The following is a 19,189-nucleotide window of genomic DNA, read 5'->3' as shown; positions in this document are numbered from 1 at the left end:
TATTTGCATATTAGGGTTTTATAGATAGGTAGATAGATAGATAGGTAGATAGCTAAAAAGTTTTAAAACCATGTTTTTCCTGTAGAGCTTCTTACTAGTGCTCTTTTCATTGATGTCATGAGACTTTTCCTTAAGAGTGATATGTTCTTGACAATAGGGTAATGAAAGCCTGGGGTGAGGGGGAGGCAAGTTAGAAGAGGTAAATGGGAGAAAAAAGGGGACATATATGATGCTTTCAACAATAAATATATTTTTAAAAAGAGTGACATGTTCTGGCTCTAGCCAGTTTGGCTCAGTGGATAGAGCATCAGCCTGTGGACTGAAAGGTCCTGGGTTTGATTCTGGTCAAGTACTTATGCCTGGGCTGTGGACTTGATCCCCAGTAGGGAGTGTGCAGGTGTCAGCCAATCAGTGATTCTCAGTCATCATTGATGTTTCTATCTCTCTATCCCTTTCCCTTCCTCTCTGAAATCAATATGAATATATTTTAAAAAATAAAAGAATGATACGTTCTTTGACAATAGTCCAGAAATAAAAGAAGCAAAATTTTTTTTTCAAGGAAAAAATTTAACTACTACCAGATATTTGAAATCAGAACATTCCAACATTGACCTCAATAGTACATACCTTGGGTATCTGTTAAAAATGGCCCCCACCAAATGGCTTCAATAACTCAAGTTTATTATTTTGTGGGTCCATAGTTTAGAATTTTGATGCAGATCTCTCTGGGTTAAAATTAAGGTGTCTGCGGTGCTGCATTTCTCCAAGGAACTCTGACAGAGAATCTGTTTCTTTGCCTTTTCCCATTTGTAGAGGTCTTCTCTATCATCTTGGTTCATGCCGCGCTTCCTCCATCTTCCAATCAGCAGTGGATAGCCAAGTCCTTGTGGCATTGCACCACTCTGACTTAGCTTCCAGAGTCACATCTCTCTTTTTCGCTCTCTTCCTCTGCATCTCTCTTCCACTTTAAAGACCCTTTGATCACCTTGGACCCACCTAAATAATCCAGGATAATCTGCCAATTTTAAAGTAGGCTGATTGCCCATCTTAATTCCATCTGTAGCCACAGTTATAGACATCTTTCTTGAGAGGTGAGGGGAGGAATTATTCTGCCTACCACATAAGAGTTTTTCTTTGTAGAAATGCGTGTAAGTCAAGCTAATAGAGAAACCCCTATGGTAGTTTGTGGTAGTTTGATTAATCACTTATGGAGGATTTCTCTTTTGGGCAATGTAAACTTTGGCATCAGTGAAGAGTGTGCCTTCATGTTGTAAAGTGGAGAAATGTTTTTGTGAACTCAGGCTCGTCTTCTAATTTATTTTCTCCAAACATAAGGGGAAAATAAATGTGGAAATTGAGGCTCTGAAATAGGATTGGTTGTTTTCAAATTATTGGGATGGCATATCCACTGACAGCCTTCTCATGACCCAGGACTCCAGTTAGGTGACCATTGCTTTGGGGCAGTGGTTTCCAAACTTGGCTGCCCTTATAATTTACCTGAGATATTGAAACAATAGTATCAGATTTCCCAGCCTAGTTCAGACCTGCTGAACCAGAAGTTTAGAAAGTAGAAACCTAAAAGATGCTTTGAAAATTTTCTTTATTTGACGCTGATAATTAGCCAGATTAGATGAATATTGGTGTGGAAAACTAAGGAAGTTGATTTAGTCATGATAAAAATTACATGTATTCACTAGCCACTTCTATTAATTGTTGGTTAGTTGTGAAGGTCACAGAATATTTACTCAATAAATAGGATCTAGAGCTTTGGCCAGTCTAATTCCTGAGTAGCCAATAGAGAAATCTGAAGGTATCATTTTTCCTCACTTCCAAGTAAGACACATAAACTATGCAAGCATAAGGTATGCATTACGTGAGCTTGACTTTGTTAATTTGTCATAATGTGATTGGTTAAGTTATAGTCTCATTCTGCAGATCTAATGTAAGAATACAGTAATGTTTGTGATCACTTTTAACTTATACCAAAGTGTGTGATATACCAATTTATGGTTAAATTACTATCTAATATCTATGAATCAATATATTTTCCAGACCATCTAGGTTGTTGATTTTTTATAAGTTAGTTTAATAACCTTTTCATAAATGTACAGTTAATCAGGAGAACAATGGTTGATCATTATATATTTTGATAAGACTGAAATGTTGCATTTTTTTCTGTAGATATTACAGTACAAAAAGATACTCAGGAAGGAACTCCACCACTGACCCAGAGTCAGGAGCCCCTGAAACCTCAGGAGAATATATCACGACCCATTCACCATCCTTTAGTTTTAAAAACCAACTTTGAGGAAGAAGAGGAGGAAGGAAATGAGCAGAATGGTTAGTAAACTTTTTCTCAGATTTATAATGCACATTCAAAAAACTTCATAATATTTTCAATATATATATAAATAAATAAATATATATATATATTTACTTCTAGAGTCTTATAGTGTAATATAAGGCATATTTTGATTAAAAATAGCTTTAAATTTAATAAGTATATTAAATTCATTATGTCCTAATTTGTTCTATGTCTACACATGCTTATTATTTGGATTGGAAGGTTTTTGTTGTATGAGGTGGGGGAGACAGTTTTCCTGTTTAAATATGTACAGTTGATTGAAGGGATATTAATCACTTATTTTTTTCAGAGTTTTCACTGCTCATTTGCTTAATAAACCCTTTTTATTTTTTATAAATTTTTATTGATTTCAGAGAGGAAAGGAGACAGAAACATCAGTGATGGGAGAGAATCATTGATTGGCTACCTCCTGTACACCCTGCTCTGGGGATTAAGTCCACAATCTGGACAGGTGTCCTGACTGTAAATCGAACCCCGACTTCCTGGTTCATGGGTCAATGCTCAACTACTGAGCCATGCCCACCAGGCTCACTTATTTTATTTCTATGTAATTTAGCATTGATATGCCTGTGTCTATTTATTTCATTACACCTATCTGTCTCACATTTAATCCTTAACATTATAGAGATTCATAGAACAGTTTATAATTTATAAAGCCCTATCTTTTGCATTATCCCAAGTAATCCCCGCAAAGGTATACTAGTAAATAAGGTTAGAATTCAGTTCCTTTTCATCCTAATCTCTCCTACTCCTCCCATATTATCACGGCATGGAGCTGCCAATATATATGGACAGACAAGATAAACATGCTAAAAACAGGACAGTATCCCACTGTCTTTGCTTGTAATGTGTCTTTCTGTGAGCTACAGGCCACCCCAGTGTATATTCTGTTTTTGTCTGCGGTAGCTCCATGTCTCCCTTAGGTACATCTTCCTCTAAACAAACAAATATGATCTTAGCATGTGAATCTGTAGCCTCAGCTTAAGACACGTAATGTATAATTAATAATTTCTTTTCTCTTGGCTGATTCTAATATGTGAAAATATAGAAATCAGAAATATTTGCCAGTATACAAATCATTGATTTACAAAATTAAAATAGCAAAATAATAACCTATCCATGAGAACGATGTTTGGGATTTTTCATTTTGATTAAAATAATTTTTCAGATTATTTGGCTTTGGGACAATATAATTTAAATATATATATCTTATAGATGCTTCAAGTTTATGGACAAAGACTCCTGAAGAAATTGAAGAAAAAAGAGCAATAAAGGAGATGTGTTATAAATCTGGTAAGCAATCGAACATTTGTGGATTTTCTAGTACTTGATGTGACAAATATACTAACCATTACTTTTCTTATGGGAGATTAGGTGAATACTACAGGGTTCATACGCCTCCAGATATTTCATCGTCGAAAAGCACAGCCTCTACACCAGAAAAAGAGTTAGAAAAACCTTTGGAAAATGGCAGTGAATTACAAGAAGGTAAGAAATTAAATGGCAGCATTTCAATGTAATGCTTTAGAGATACTTGGTATGATAGGCTGTGAATTATTTAGGAAGATAATCTATAAAGTTAAGTGATAAATAGTACATCAAAATTGAGAGTGATAAGGAAGTTATTTTATTGTGTGACCTAAATTTAATATTAAAAAGCTGCTATTAATAGAATTAAGCTTTCCCAGAAGAGCATAAAATGAAGACTTCACGAATACATAGTGACACTATATACTAGAAACACATTATAGTACTTCTGTAAATAGTTTGCTTTTATCACTTTTTTTTAATAAAAATAAGTCTCCATGTGAAAAAGGAAATTTGTGAATAGAGAGGGCAACCTAGCCCTAAAGGAGATTCATACAATGACATTAGTGACAGAACAAGGACACATTTGTTCATTGAATGAGTGCCTTCTGTGTATCAGACAATTACAGGGGTAATTTAGGCAGATAATTCCAAGGCTGTGAATTTCATGGATCTTATACTTTGGTGATTCTGACTTTGTTTTTGGTGAACATGTTTCCTTTGGTAAGATAAGAACATTGTTTTCTGGGTATAAAACCAAGAACTCGGAGAAAATCCATAGATGCCATATGTTTATATAATTTTCTTGCCACTAGATGATCTAACAAACAAGTTTCGCAGCAGTAGGAGAGATCTGAATCCCTTCCTTTCCTAAAAAAGTAAAATAAATTTTTTAAAAAGTTGGGAAAGTCTCCCAGGATCAAGATGAGTATAGAATAAAGATTAAAGTGCCTGTCTTGGCCCTAGCCAGTTTGGCTCAGTGGATAGAGCCTTGTCCTGTGGACCAAAGTTCCAAGTTCCTTTCTGGTCAAGGGAACTCTATCAGTTGCAGGTTTCTCCCTGGCCAAGGCTCTGATCAGGGGCATGCAGGATGCAACCAATCGATGTGCTTCTGTCACATCTGTCTTTCCTTATCTCTTCCTCTCTCTCTAAAAATCAATGGAAAAATATCCTCAGGTGAGGATTAAAAAAATAATGAATGAATGAATGAATAATTAAATAAGTGAAAATAAAGTGTCTGCCTTGCAAACCATTTAGACACATGACGCTAGGTGGCAGAAAAACACCATCAGATAGTAGAACAACCAGCAAAAACTAGTTGAGGTAGAAGTCATCTAGGAAAGACAGGATTGCTCAGATCACAGGTGATCCAGACAAAAAGAATCACTAAAAAACTTCCAAATAATAAAACAAAAATAAAGAAACCAAGCTAGCAAGGCATATTAAAAATTGAAGATAATAAAGACAATTATATGCACTATGGCTTTATATTATGTTTTGAGAAGCTTTTTATGCCCTTCCCTGTAGCTCAGTGCTCAGCTTCCAGACATGCCAAGATTGCAGGTTCCATCTCCTGTCAAGAAACATTCAAGAAGCAACCAGTGATGCACAAAATAAGTGGATCAATAAAGCAATGTTTCTTTCTCTCTCTTAAATCAATCAGTAAAAAAAAAAAAAAGAAATAAAAATCTTTTTATCTTAAAATAATTTCAGTTAATTCAGGAACACTTTTTACCCAGATTTCTCCAAATGTTAACATTTTACACATGTGATTTTCTCTTTCGTTCTGTAAATATACACATTGCTATTATTATTTTTGAATTGTTAGTAAGTTTCATACATGATGCTCGTATATATATCTTACATAACTGGAGTATAAATATCAAATTCAGGAAAAATTTCCTGAATTGTTCCATCAATATCTTTTATAGCAAACTGAAGATTTTCCCCCCTGGTTTAGAATCCAATCATGTATTTCATTAAATTGTCATATTTCTTTTATTCTGCTTTTAATAGTTTATTGTAGAAGAAAATTGGACATGTAAAGGGAAATGGTGAGAATTGTTTATCACAGTATAATTATCATTTTTGTCAATAGTAGAGTAATATTTTTTACTCAATTTGTTCATAATGAATAGATATAAACAAATATAACAAAACTCATATAGGAAACATTAACTAAATACATTATACACACATGACAATGCTATATTTCTTAAATTTTAAAAATTGTCATTATTAATTACCAACATAGGAAAATAAATTTGCTTGACACTTTCCTGATAATTATAAAACGTGCTTAAAATTAATGTAATTTACTGTTCATCATGTCATTATATAAACAATACTTGCATTAATTTTTAGGTTTGTTACTATCATTATGAATTCTGTCATAAACTTATTTAAGCATCCAATGGTTCCTGGGATAATAATTTTTTAAATTCTTATCAAGGTGATGGTCTTACAGTTCCAACAAAATTTAGCCTAATTGAAAGGCACGGTGAAGTCAAAGTATCATTGGATAGGAAACCAAGGACTGACATTGCTGCTTTTGAAAATGGAGGTGAGTTATTTTATTACTGGTTGATCCTCAATATATCTTTATATAATCAATGAGTCTGAATTTTCTCTTATAATTAATTTTGTTTCATCAAAATCATTTGCCATGTTTATTGTTGGCATTTGATAAACTCTTTTGAGGCCAGGAACTACACATAATCAGTTGCCCCAGGTGAATCCCTGTAGTAGAATATCTGGCAATTGATGTGCTCTCTGTAAATATTTGTAAAATAATTGCCTTTATTATGTTTAGACAATTAAATGCTTGGGTGAATGGAGACTTGTTTATAAAATTTACATGTGATTGGAGTAATATGCTGGAACAATAAGCCAAGTTTAACAAGGTAAACTCAAACTGGAATCAACAAGGTCTTGCATTTTAACTCAAAATTGATTAAAGACCTAAAAAAATGCATTACATAGAAGAAAACAGAGGTAGTAAGCTTAATCAATGTTATCCCAGGGAATTTAATTCTAAAAATGCCTTATCTATAATAATAAGAGCATAATATGCTAATTAGACTGGACAGCTGAAAGACCTCTGGACATCATTCTGGATGAAGCCACTGTGGTGGGGGCTGAGGCAGAGGTGATTAGAGGTGATCTCAGGCAGGCAGGCAGGCAAGTAGTTAGGGGTGATCAGGTCAGCAGGCAGGTGATCGGTTAGGAGCCAGCAGTCCCGGATTGCAAGAGGGTGCAGGCCAGGCTGAAAGGACCCCCCTCCCCACCCCCCAAATGCACAAATTTCGTTCACCAGGCCTCTAGTTAAAGATAAGGAAAAAAAGATCAAGACATTAATGGTAGGTTTTATTCAATTTGGAAAAGACCTGACATGATACAGATTGTAAGGGAATAATAAATGTTTGTTGCCCACAAGATTTCAAAATGATTCAGTAACATGTGTCATCTAGCAAATAGCTAAGGTAAACCTCACATTGAATTATTAGGAGTAGTATAGGAAGATAAGTATATGTGATAAGTCATTTAAAGTATTCGGACAAGTGTCTGATATATAAAAGAAGGCTCCATAAATGTTGAATATTATTATACTAGTTTTATTGATTTCTGTACAGGGCAGCTCACATTTGGGTATTTCCTTTTAAAAAGGTCACTTGAAAGATTTATTGTGTATTGAGAAAGGGTGACTTGTGTGGTGAAGCACCTGAAAATTAAGTAATATTTAATGCAACTGTGGATATTTATCCTGAAAAATAGAAGATTTTTAAGGGAAAAAACCCCCACACTTGCATTCATATATCTGATGATATATGGAAGATAAATTATATTTACTCTATCTCTAAAGGGTAAAAAAAGAGGAAGTAATGATTGTTTTATGTTAAAGGCAAATTAATTGTGTTGACTATGTAAATTTTCTTGCAATTATCAATATGTAAGTGTTCAGACTTTGTACTTATATATACATATATTTATATATACTATTCTAAATATATGATATATAGTGAGATGGGGATGGCATCATTAAGAACTGTATAAAAAGAAGAGGACAAAAGAAATATTATAGAAGTGATAATCCTGTATTGAAAGGTACTTTTGTAAAGCTTTCTGCCATCATTGCCACTAACAGTAAGGTACTGTCATAGGAGGTGATTGCTACATTCCACAGAGGATCATATTTCTAGGAGTAGATGAAAAGAAAGAGAAAGAAATCACCACGTCGAAATGTTCAAACACTAAAGGTAATAAACCATTTATTATTTTAATGCATTTTAATTTGAATAGATGCGTTAAACATAAAGCTTAAGTTTTGTGGAAACCAATATATAATAGGCAAAGTAATAAATAAAACTTTTCACTAAATACACTAAATTGGGGTCAAGAGTCCTGTCCCTGTCCCTAATTGTTTGAACATGGCACTTTATCTGATTAACCTGAAAAATTAGCCTGTAGGGCTACACAATTTCTATGAGTCTTGCTAGCTCTAATTGGTTCTTTTAAATCGTAGTATTAAGTCATTTTTAGTTTCTTTTTCCAACTTCAAGCACTTAGTATGACTGAATTTCCTAGAAAGTTTTGTTTCTGACCACTGTGAAGAGTTTTAATCTCATGATGACTTCCATGACTTCCCCATTTAATAATTATTACTAACTATAGTCTGTAGATAATCAAGATGTAAGATAATAAAATATACCCTCAATGTTTTATGATGCCCTTACCATGCTTATAATCTCCCAACTGGTCCCTCTCTGTGGGGCAGCTTTCCCAGTCATATTACATATTCTCCATCTAAATATTAAACAACCTCATCAACTGTTTTTTTTTCTATTAATAAAATTAATAAATCTCTCAAGAATAGGAAAAGGAACTTGTAATCAAATTCAAGAATTGCTAATGGAAAATATATGTAAATCTTTCTTCCTTTCTCAGAGATGAAAACAATTTTGCTTAATCCATACAAAGAAAACAAAATACCCTTCTCAAAAAATACACTAATTATAGTAGCTATTACCCATATATGGCTGTTTAAGTTAATTAAAATGAGCCCTGGTCAGTGGTGTTCAGTAGTAAGAGAGTGGACCCCGAGCACTGAAGGGTCATGGGTTTGATATCTGGTCCTACTGTGTTGTAGGTCCCATCCCTGGCCAGGGTGCATGCAGGAGGCAACCAATCAATGTGTCTGAATATTTATATATCCCCTCTCCCCACTCCCTCCCTCCCTTCTACTCTTTCTAAAAATAAATGGAAAAATATCCCTGTGTGAGGATTAACAACAGCAAGAAAAATTAAAACAAACAAACAAAAAAAAAAAACAGCTCTTCAGTTGCACTAGCCATAGTCCAAGTGTTCAATATCCACAAGAGACTGGTGGTTTGGACTATTTTCATCACTGAGGAGAGCTCTGTTGGGTAGTCCTGCTCCAAAGCATAGAACAAGTGAAAGTTGTCACACTAAAAATACTTTTGGAATCTCAATTTAAATTGGAACATTGTATGTCAAATTGATAACCTTTTGATTTTTTTGCATGGAGCTATTAAAATACTGCCACAAATATGTAATTTACATAATGAAAATAATGGCTGTATTAACTGGATTTTTAATGTTTTATTAGTGACAAATTTGGGGCACTTTAGGCAGTGGTTATGAATTTCAATAATGCATTCTAAAAATTAGCTTACATATGTATATTTTTAAAAGTAGTATGCCCATCATATAATGTTTGAAAAGCGAAATACCAACCGAGACACTTCTTTTACTAATACTGACATTTTACTTTTTTTTTTAATTTGCTTTAAAAGATAACAAGGACAGTCCTCATCCAAAGCGTTCCTTAGCTACCCGACTAGCACCTACAACGCATGTATTAAATGCTACTGAGAATATCAGGTTGAAGTGCAGAGAGGACCCCTCTTCAAGTGAGAGCTCTCTTTTTGGCCTTAGATATATTTGTCTTACCATGGATTTGTCTTGCTTACTTGAAATAGAATCTTAAAAAAGGAGGGTTTAAAATTATTCAGGATTAAGAATTAAAGGCAACATTTTTTACTAGCTTTGGCAATGAATTGTGATGTAGGTCCTAGTAAATAATATACTTTCCCACCATTTTAAGTATTAAAATTAATAGTATACTATCTTCTCAGAAGATTCATTAGTGTTGCACTTTTAAATATGGAAGGGAGAGGGATAGAGAATTAGAAACACAAATGAGAGAGAAACATTAATCAGTTGCTTGCCTCCTGCACACCAGCTACTGGGGATGTGCCTGCAATCAGTCCGCAGGCTGATGCTCTCTATTCACTGAGCCAAACAAGTCAGGGCTAGTGTTACACTTTTAATGTAACCCATAGTGGAATACATTGATAGGTTTTTATTATGTTTTGAGTTATTTTTCTTGATTTGGCTTCTCCTTGCCGTTCGGTACTCTAAGCTACTTTTTGTGATACAATTAAGTTTTTCATGACTCTTCCTCTCTGTTTTCTTCCATCTTTCCCCTTATTTCATTTATTGAACCCACATATTATTCTTGGACCCCAGACTCAGGGAACTATGATGCTTTACCCTCAAGAAGCTCAGTTTAGTGTTATTTGCTAAAAATATGGTTTCCAAAATCTAGGAACAGGAGCTTGAGAATAAGGGTGGATCATGATAATTGCACAGGAGACAGAGAATCAGTTTCATTGAAAGCCTAATGCTTAAGCTGAGGTTGAAAGCAAAAGCACAGACATTTATCTGTCTACTATAGAGAGATAATGCAATCTACACAGTGCATTTGATCTGTGCATTGCTTACTTGTGACTATTCAGGATCCCTCAAAAGAGAAGTAACATAGAATGCTCCTCTCTACTAAATTATTTTAAGAATCTCTGGAGAAATATACCTTAAAAATTTTTGGAAAATTTAGTATGCATTTAAAATGATGAAAAATTATGCAAGTAAGAAGTGAATAATCTAGTATTATTAACACTTATAAATTTTGATTACTTGGTCTTATTTTACTAAACTATCTATACACAAAACACCTTAAGATCATAAAAGGATAAAGTAAACTTCTCTAAAAGTATTTTACATTAATCCAACTTCCTCAGAAGTCATAGTTTTGACCAAAAATGCATAAAAAGTTTTATGTTCAAAATAGCAATTCTAAAACTACTTGAAATAACATTGTAATAAGATAGACACATAATTAAGTTTGGAATGCAATTTTATGTTCTTTAAAAAGAATCCACACATTCCTTTGAAGACAAGCATTTTTCTCTGAGGAATGCTAATTATTGAACTTTTTTTTCCATGTGTTTTCAAGATAGATTTTTTTGGGTACTTAAGAATAAATCACCCTTTGTTCTGGAAATTAAAGTATTAGGATGGTGAATTCATTTTTTCTCTTGCTTGACATGTGAATGCACAGATATGTAATTATCACCTACAGTAATTTTCAGATGAAAGCATCTTTTAAAAAACTGTAAAAATTTGTATTTCCTCTAAGTGAATGATGTCCAGCCGGTGAGGAAGCCTCATTTTAAAGGCGTGAAGAAGAGAAAATGGGTTTATGATGAACCAAAGAACTTCCCTGGCCAAGGAGTGCGGAGAGGTAGAGTGTCTCTATATTTGATAGTTCTAAATTGTAATTTGAAAATATATTAAATATCAAACAATATTTTATACCTGAAAATCAAATTACTGTTGAGAAATATGTTATTTTTGGTGTCAACACAACTCCAATAAACTTAGTTCTTTTAGCTTGCCTTGTCTTCCATTGTTTTTAATGGGTATGAAACCAGCTTATTTTCCCCCTCACCCTCTCCCCCGCCCCCCTTTCTTTTACAGCACTACAGACCCCAAATCCAAAAAATAAAACTAGTTACCACCGCAGTAACAAAGACAGAAATGCTGAGAATGCATCCTATACCCACGTTCAGAGGGATGCTGTCAGGACTGTCTCCTTAAATGCACCTCCCTGCAGCAGGTCCACACATGGCTTCTACAATAAAGTCAATGCTAACAAGGAACCCAAACTCAATCTCTGTCCAGGTGAGGCTCTTCATTTACTGGTCTGTGGTTTGCTTTCCCATGGGATTTCCTGATGGTCCAATGAATCTTTGCTGCTACCTATTCCCCCTCTTCCTTTTCCAGGCCATCACCACCATCTGGGCAAACCAGTGAAAGGGTTTCTTCCACATGCTGGAGTGCATGTGACTTAAAGGCTGTGGGGGAAAAAATATGTTGGTGCAGAAGACTTGGCATTGAAGCTTGTGAGCGATTTGTCTCAGAGCACTGCACTGTTCTCCCGAATAGCTTTATTTCACTCTTGAGGACTGTATTCAGATGCCTGACATTTCCTTGTTGCACTAACTGCATTCCTCAAGGATCGTTTCAGGCCCACGCCTTGACTTTTCTGTAGACCTTCATGATTACTTTCTGAAAGGGTTAGTTTGAGGGTTAACTGCAATATTTTTGATAAGCTCTTGTCTCTCCCACCATGCACAGATTGCTTCTAAATCATTTTATTGCAACATAGGCAAAATCATGGTATATGTCAGGAAGCACAAGGCCACAAGGGAGAAATCTTTTTTTTCTTCCTGTCTCAGACAAATTTTGTTTTTTCAAAATTGGATTTAACTTTTCTCAACCTAAAAAAGGGCCACTCAATTCCCTATAACTGCATGCTTATATTTTCCTATGTTCACAGCCTGATCACTGGAATTCTGAATGTTGTGTACTTTGTGAAACATGAAATTACACACTGTTTTCTCCTCTAGCTTAGTCTCAAGGGAGACAGTCTTATTTGAGGACCTGGACAGGCAATTAAAAAAAAAATGTACAATGTTCATTGATAACTTAAATAGTCCTAATAAGCTCATTTTGTCCCTGATCCCTTAGTTTTGAAATGGTAATATGAATTAGAAAATAATTATATTCCTGAAATGTTTATAAATTTGAAACACTGCTAGAATATTATTTTAAAGTTATACAATATTTAACTCCAATCTTTTTTTCTCTCAGATAAATATATGTCAACACCATATAATGGTTCAGCCTGGCGAAAAAGAATTCCTTTTTCAAAAGCATATTCAAAAACTCAAAAGATATATACAGGTAAAATTTTACTAATATTTAGTGCATTATACAATTTTAAAATGAATGACAAGTTTTTAAGCTCAAGGAACAAATTTTAGTATATTTAGAACAATTTTATGATATATGTGAACATAATTATTTGGAGTTTCATAGATATTTTTCTACTAGCAAATTAATTTTGCTTTGTTTTACTACGTTCTAGTTTTCCTACTTTTATGTGTTATAAAAAATCTTTTGATATATTTCTCTCTTTAGCTACAAGAATAGCAGCTGCAGGATTATATAATACTAGAGGCCCGGTACACAAAAGTTTGTGCACTGGGGGAGGTCCCCTCAGCCCAACCTAACCCCTTGCACAGTCTGGGAGCCCTCTGGGGATGTCCTACTGATGGCCGGCTCTCCATGGAAAGCGGGCCTAAACTGCAGTCTAGCTTCCTTCTGCGGGAGGCTCCTGGACTGATCAGGGAAAGCCCCCTCCCACCCCCCCCTAATCACCCTGCTGCTGTAGCCACTGCCAGTCATCTCAGTCACCAAGAGTTTCTTCAACATGGACTCCAGTCCCTTCACCATGAAAAAATGACCAATTTTTTTAGGCATTTTCAAAATGTGTCTTTCATAGGATATGATATTTCTTTCCCTTCCTTCCTTCCTCCCTCCCTTCCTCCCTCAATCCCTCCCTTCTCTCTTTCTCTCTCTCTCTTTCTTTCTTTCTTTCTTTCTTTCTTTCTTTCTTTCTTTCTTTCTTTCTTTCTTTCTTTCTTTCTTTCTTTCTTTCTTTCTTTCTTTCTTTCTTTCTCACTTGAGGGTATTTTTCCATTGGTTTTTAGAGAGTGTGGACGAGAAAGGAAAAGACAAAGAGAAACATCAATGTGAGAGGGACACTTCAATTGGTTGCCTCCTGTATGAGCTCTGACCTAGGCCCCAGCCAGGGAAGAGCCTGCAACCTATAATAAATACATGCCTTTGACCAGGATTGAACCCTGCAGTCTACAGGCCTAGGCTCTAGCCACTGAGCAAAAGCAGCTAGGGCAGGATATGGCGTTTCTTAGCCCCTCCCACAGCAGATCTTCATTTTTTCCTCCAGGAGTGAGGTGGAAAAACCTTAGATCACTTTCTTGGATTCTTATTACCCAAGTTGCCAAGAACACTATGAGTGGCATACTGGGAGCTTAGCCAATGAGTGGTCAGAAAAGGTGTTTCTTCTGCAGCTCATGAGCAGAAGTGGAACTGCTGGTTTGCTGTGGCTGGTAGGCCCTCTTCTCTCCAGGCCTGTGCCATCCATGGCTTGCTTCACCATGCACATAGTCCCTCCCACCCACCTGTGTGCCTAGCCTCCTCTTGAGCAGTTGTGATGTTATGGCATCCTGGACAATTTGCATATTGCCTTTCTCTCTCTCTCTCTCTCTCTCTCTCTCTCTCTCTCTCTCTCTCTCTTCTCTCTCTCTCTCTCTCTCTCTCTCTCTCTCTCTCTCTCTCTCTCTATTTCCCAGAAAATAAGACAGTGTCTTATATTAATTTTTTTCTCCCAAAGTAGTGCTAGATCTTATTTTCAGGGGATGTCTTACTTTCTATGCGCTAGATCTTATTTTCAGGGAAACATGGGCAATATATATATATATATATATATATATATATATATATATATATATATATTCATACATTTTACTCCCATGTTTTTCTTGTGGGTGGGAGTTATTTGAAGTTATTTGTTGTACCACAAAGCAAATATATAAAACCATATTTTTGACACAAATTATTAAAGCCCTACTCTGTTCACTATAGACAAGTATTGGCTGGTGGAGACTTATGGCACCCCTAAGATACAGTTTCCAGGTCAGGAGATTCATAATGACTGTGGTCTCCCTTTTGTTGTGTTGTTTTCTCTGGGAAGGGGTGGCATCCTGGGAATCTCCCAGGGTAGAGGCTTATAGACCTAACCTCAGATGGTTTTTTTGCTAAAAATCTTGGTGTCTTCTCCTAGCTTATTCTGGGGCTGGCTCAGTAGGTTTGGAAAACTACACAAGGTAAAATGGTTTCATTTTACTTTTCAGGAAATTGAACATTTCAGAAAAAGTTCTAGATAGGGAAATCCTACATCAGAAGCCTAGAACATTCAGAATCAGTAGCCTAGAACATTCAGAATCAGTAGCCTAGGGCTTTTCAGAATGAACTAGAATCATGGTCAGCAAACTGCGGCTCACAAGCCACATGCAGCTCTTCGGGCCCTGGTGGTGGTATGGCTCTTCCACAAAATACCATGGCCTGGGTGAGTCTATTTTGAAAGAAGTGGTGTTAGAAGTTTAAGTTTAAAAAATTTGGCTCTCAAAAGAAATTTCAATGGTTATACTGTTGATATTTGGCTCTATTGACTAATGAGTTTGCTGACCACTGAACTAGAACATGTCCAGACTAGCAGCTGTCCCCTTTCCAAAGTAAATAGCTAGGATCTTCTAAAGCAGTATTTCTTTAAACTCCTTTGAGTGCAGTTATGACACAGTATGCAGACTTGCATGTATATGTATGTACTGGAGTCAATTGTTTTTCCTTTTTCCCATTTCATCCCCAAACACACTGTATTGCAAGAAAATTCTGTTGCAACACAATTTAATTGACTGTATTTTCTTGTGTCGGTTTTTGAAACACTGATATGTGATAGCTCTTAATTTTAGGGGGAAGAAAGTGAAAAGTTAGTGGAAATCCTGGATAAAACCACAGATTGTTAAGTCATACATTTTACTCCCATGTTTTTCTTGTGGGTGGGAGTTATTTGAAGTATTAAGGAATGTACTTTTCACCCATGCACCTTCCTAGTAACTGTTCTTTGATTCCAGTAGCCTTCTCCATCCCATCCCAGATAGTTAAACATGAATTGCAGAAGGATTTTGAAGGTGGGGAGGATGACTTTAGACCATGAAACATGCACCACCCATGCACAGCAGAGGAAAGGGAATGTGTTAGGATGTGAACTGACAAAACCACTTTTTCTTTCAACCCTGGAGAAGCAGCAGGAGACTAGATACAATGCGATGTTGGTACCTTGAAGTTGTCCCAGAGGCTCCTTACACTATCTTCGTATTTTTTAATTCTGTTTTCTTTTCTGGTTGGGTGTTTTTTGCTGCTTCATATTTCAAATCTTTGACTTGATTTTTGCAATCATCTAGTCTGCTGTTGGATCTCTGAATGTTATTCTTTATTTCATTCAGTGTATGCTTAATTTCTAGTTGGTCCTTTTTTCATAGCCTCAAGGATCTCACTAAATTTATTGGAGGTTTCTAGAAAATTCTTGAAAAACCTTATAACTGTGGTTTTGAATTCTATATCCAATAGTTTGCTTTCCTCCATTTCTTTCATCTGTGATCTGCTTCTTTGTCTCCACATTTTGGCTGCTTTCCTGTGTTGGTAGAGTGGCTTTGTGTGCTAGATGTCCTATAGGGCCCAGTGGCTGAGCCTCCCCAGTTACCTGACGTGGACACTCTTGGTGCACTCCTTTGTGGGCTATGTGTACAGTCTTGTTGTAGTTAGCCTTGATTGTTATTGGTATCACTGGGAGGAATTGACCTCCAGGGCAATTGGCTGTAAGAATCAGCTGTGTCTATAATGTGAGAACTTCTGTGCTGGAGACACCCTTATGGGGCAAGACTTGCTTCAGTGGGCCTTTGGTGCTCACTGAGTCTTTGCCCTGAGTGTCCTGTATGGGATCTGAGGAATTGTAATCTGGATGGTCCCACTCTGACCATTGGGTACACTGGCTCTTGGATCTCCAAGGAGGTGTAAATTTAGCCTTTGCTTGAAGCCACCCAGCAAGAGCTATGGAGAGATCTGCATATTCCTCTTCTTTGTTTTGGGTTTAGAGGTGCTCAGATGAGGCTCAGATGTGAAGCAATGCAAGATGCTGTGGAGCCTTGGGCCTTTTTTTTGGATATTATGGGTCTCTCTGACTAAACTTCAGTTTGATAAGTAAGTTTAGATTTCAAATGACCAGGCCATTCATATGCAAAAGCATCTGCACACAGCTTGGGTGGGATGGGGTCTCAGGTAATCAACAGGGTGAAGCAAACAGCTATGGCTGATCCTCAGCCCTACTTTAAGAGGCCCCGGGTCTCAGTGTCCCATGGTAATTTCTGCAAGGACCTCTAAGAGAAGGCTGCTCTCATGTTCCAGCCCGATGCTAGACAGTCCAGTTTCTCCTTGTATGAGGCTGGGTCCCCAGAGTCTTGACCAGAACTGGAGTTCAGAGCAGTCAAGAGTTTGTGTCTCTCTCCTGATTGAGAAAGACAACCACGTCCTCAGTTGCCAGCCCTTTCTGAGCGTACATGCCTCTGTAACTTTGTATTTTACTTCCACACCTCCTCTGAATCTCAGTATCCTTTTCTCTTTCCTTCTAGTTGTAGAATTTTCACACAGTCTGCTTTCCTGTGGTTCTGGATGGTGTCCATTTTGTCTTTTAGTTGTGGTTTTGAAGTGGTTGTACAAGGCAGAAATTTCAGCATAGTTTACCTATGCTGCTATCTTGGTTTCCACAAAGTTAGTTTTCTTATTTACCCAAGCTTTTTTTTTTTTTTAAATATATTTTATTGATTTTCCACAGAGAGGAAGGAAGAGGGATAGAGAGCAAGAAACGTCGGTAAGAGAGAAACATCGACCAGCTGCCTCCTGCACACCCCCTACTGGGGATGTGTCCACAACCAATGTACATGCCTTTGACCGGAATCGAACCTGGGACCCTTCAGTCCATAGACCAATGCTCTATCCACTGAGCCAAACTGGTTTCAGCTTACCCAAGCTTTTGACTAGGGAAGTTGTGAGCCCTAAATTCTTATGTGTTCAAGTTGTTTTCATCACCCGAATAAGAGATAGGAAGATTAGCTTGTGTTTCCTTAGCTGCACCTCCTGCTAGGACACAGAGGAGTGATTTCAGGATTTCCCAGTGGGCAGATAGAGGACTGCTGGAAACAAGAAGCAGAACATACCAGCTGCCACTAGTCTATTCTTTTAAAAAATATCTGTGTGCCAAGGCCACAGAAATATAAATGGGCAAGAGGATCCTTTTGGGGGAAATGTCATTGGCTGCTATGAAGATAATGCAATAGGAGAGGAAATGTGTGTTAGGAATTGAGGAAAGTTGCTGAAGCCAATTAGAAGTGTCTTTCTCATTGCTAACCTTCCTTGAGGCCACATGTCCTTTTTGATAGAGACACAGTTGGTATAGCTGGAGGTACTAACTCCAAAGGATGGATCATTCATCCTGCTCATTCTGGCTGCTCCATGTTGCAGCCTTAACCTATATAATAAAAGCCTAATATGCTAAGTGTTTGGTTGACTGGTCAGCCTTTCAACCAATCAAAGCATAATATGCTAATGATATGTTAAGACCACTCAACCACTTGATATGACGTTCACTGATCAACAGAGGGAAGACAGTTGACTGGTAGGTTAGCTTGCTGCTGGGATCCAGCTGATTAAGACTGAGCAAGATGGGCCGGACATGCCCTGGAGCCCTCCTATAGTCCTTCCCTGGCCACTATTGTACCCTTTCACAATCCGGGACCCCTTTGGGGATGTCAGAGAGCCAGTTTTGGCCCGATCTTGCAGGCCAGGCTGAGGGACCCCACTGGTGCATGAATTTGTACACCAGGCTTCTAGTACACAATATTTTTTCTATTCCTTCCCAGTCCTCCATCCAAATTCAAAACACTGTGAACTTTAGAAAGAAGTGGAATTAGTTTGAATGGCATTCAGACAATTTATGAATTGCAACAATAGCTTAGTTTTTATTTTGTGTTTACATTTATGGTAATTAGCAAAAGACATGCAGAATGTCTATAAGTTAAAGAATGCTGAAAAAAAAATAATTGAAATTTTTTTGTGTGTTTTACTAGAGCCAAGAAGAAATGGGAGCAAGTAAACCTGGAGGTTGCGAGAAGAGAAAAATGAAAAAGAGAAAAGTCCCAGATATCATTTGATTTATAATCAAAAATGAAAATTCAAAGAATGAGATATTCAAGTACTCCCTTCTGTATACTGGGTAGCCAAAGATGATAAATGCAAATTCTGAAAATAAGATGCAGGAAGTACATTGTACTCTTTCACAACTGATAAAAATGCAAATTGCAAACAGCTGCCTGCGTATTTATATAGGTCTGGAACTCATTTGATGCATTGCCACAACATTTAATAAAATTTAAAAGTTTGACAATTAAAATCATTCTTTAATTGTAAACTAAGTTAGATTGAACAGATTGAGGAGTAAATTTGTGCCTTTGATGTCTGTTTTGTAATATTCTTTATGGGAGAAACCTCACATTTTCTTTCTTTACCTAGATTTTAAGCTTGGCCTTCAGCTATAACAACAGATATATAGTGTAAACAAATTCAATGAAGTTCCAGGGTAACAATTTGGTAATGAGTTTGTTAGAGGAATTCCGA

General features: G+C 36.5%; 1 protein-coding gene across 2 annotated transcripts in view; it reads left to right on the top strand.

The window, feature by feature from the left end:
- CUNH12orf50 (chromosome unknown C12orf50 homolog) overlaps positions 1-18,821 on the top strand; it is a 31,149-nt gene extending 12,328 nt beyond the window's left edge. Inside the window, exons 4-13 of one of the 2 annotated variants that reach the window (XM_036459029.2) lie at positions 2,182-2,340; positions 3,581-3,658; positions 3,740-3,853; positions 6,126-6,236; positions 7,834-7,929; positions 9,487-9,603; positions 11,172-11,276; positions 11,513-11,716; positions 12,689-12,781; positions 18,643-18,821. In XM_036459029.2, the coding sequence (XP_036314922.1) occupies positions 2,182-2,340; positions 3,581-3,658; positions 3,740-3,853; positions 6,126-6,236; positions 7,834-7,929; positions 9,487-9,603; positions 11,172-11,276; positions 11,513-11,716; positions 12,689-12,781; positions 18,643-18,668 (1,103 nt within the window). In that variant the 3' untranslated portion in view covers positions 18,669-18,821. The remainder of the gene's footprint in view (positions 1-2,181; positions 2,341-3,580; positions 3,659-3,739; positions 3,854-6,125; positions 6,237-7,833; positions 7,930-9,486; positions 9,604-11,171; positions 11,277-11,512; positions 11,717-12,688; positions 12,782-18,642) is intronic. The other variant, XM_036459030.2, reaches the window with a different exon arrangement.
- The last annotated feature ends 368 nt before the right edge of the window (positions 18,822-19,189 follow it).

Source organism: Pipistrellus kuhlii, unplaced genomic scaffold, assembly GCF_014108245.1.
Source record: "Pipistrellus kuhlii isolate mPipKuh1 unplaced genomic scaffold, mPipKuh1.p scaffold_m20_p_3, whole genome shotgun sequence".
NCBI lineage: Eukaryota > Metazoa > Chordata > Mammalia > Chiroptera > Vespertilionidae > Pipistrellus > Pipistrellus kuhlii.
Note: the sequence above shows the minus strand (reverse complement) of the source record. Positions and strands in the feature narration are given on the sequence as shown.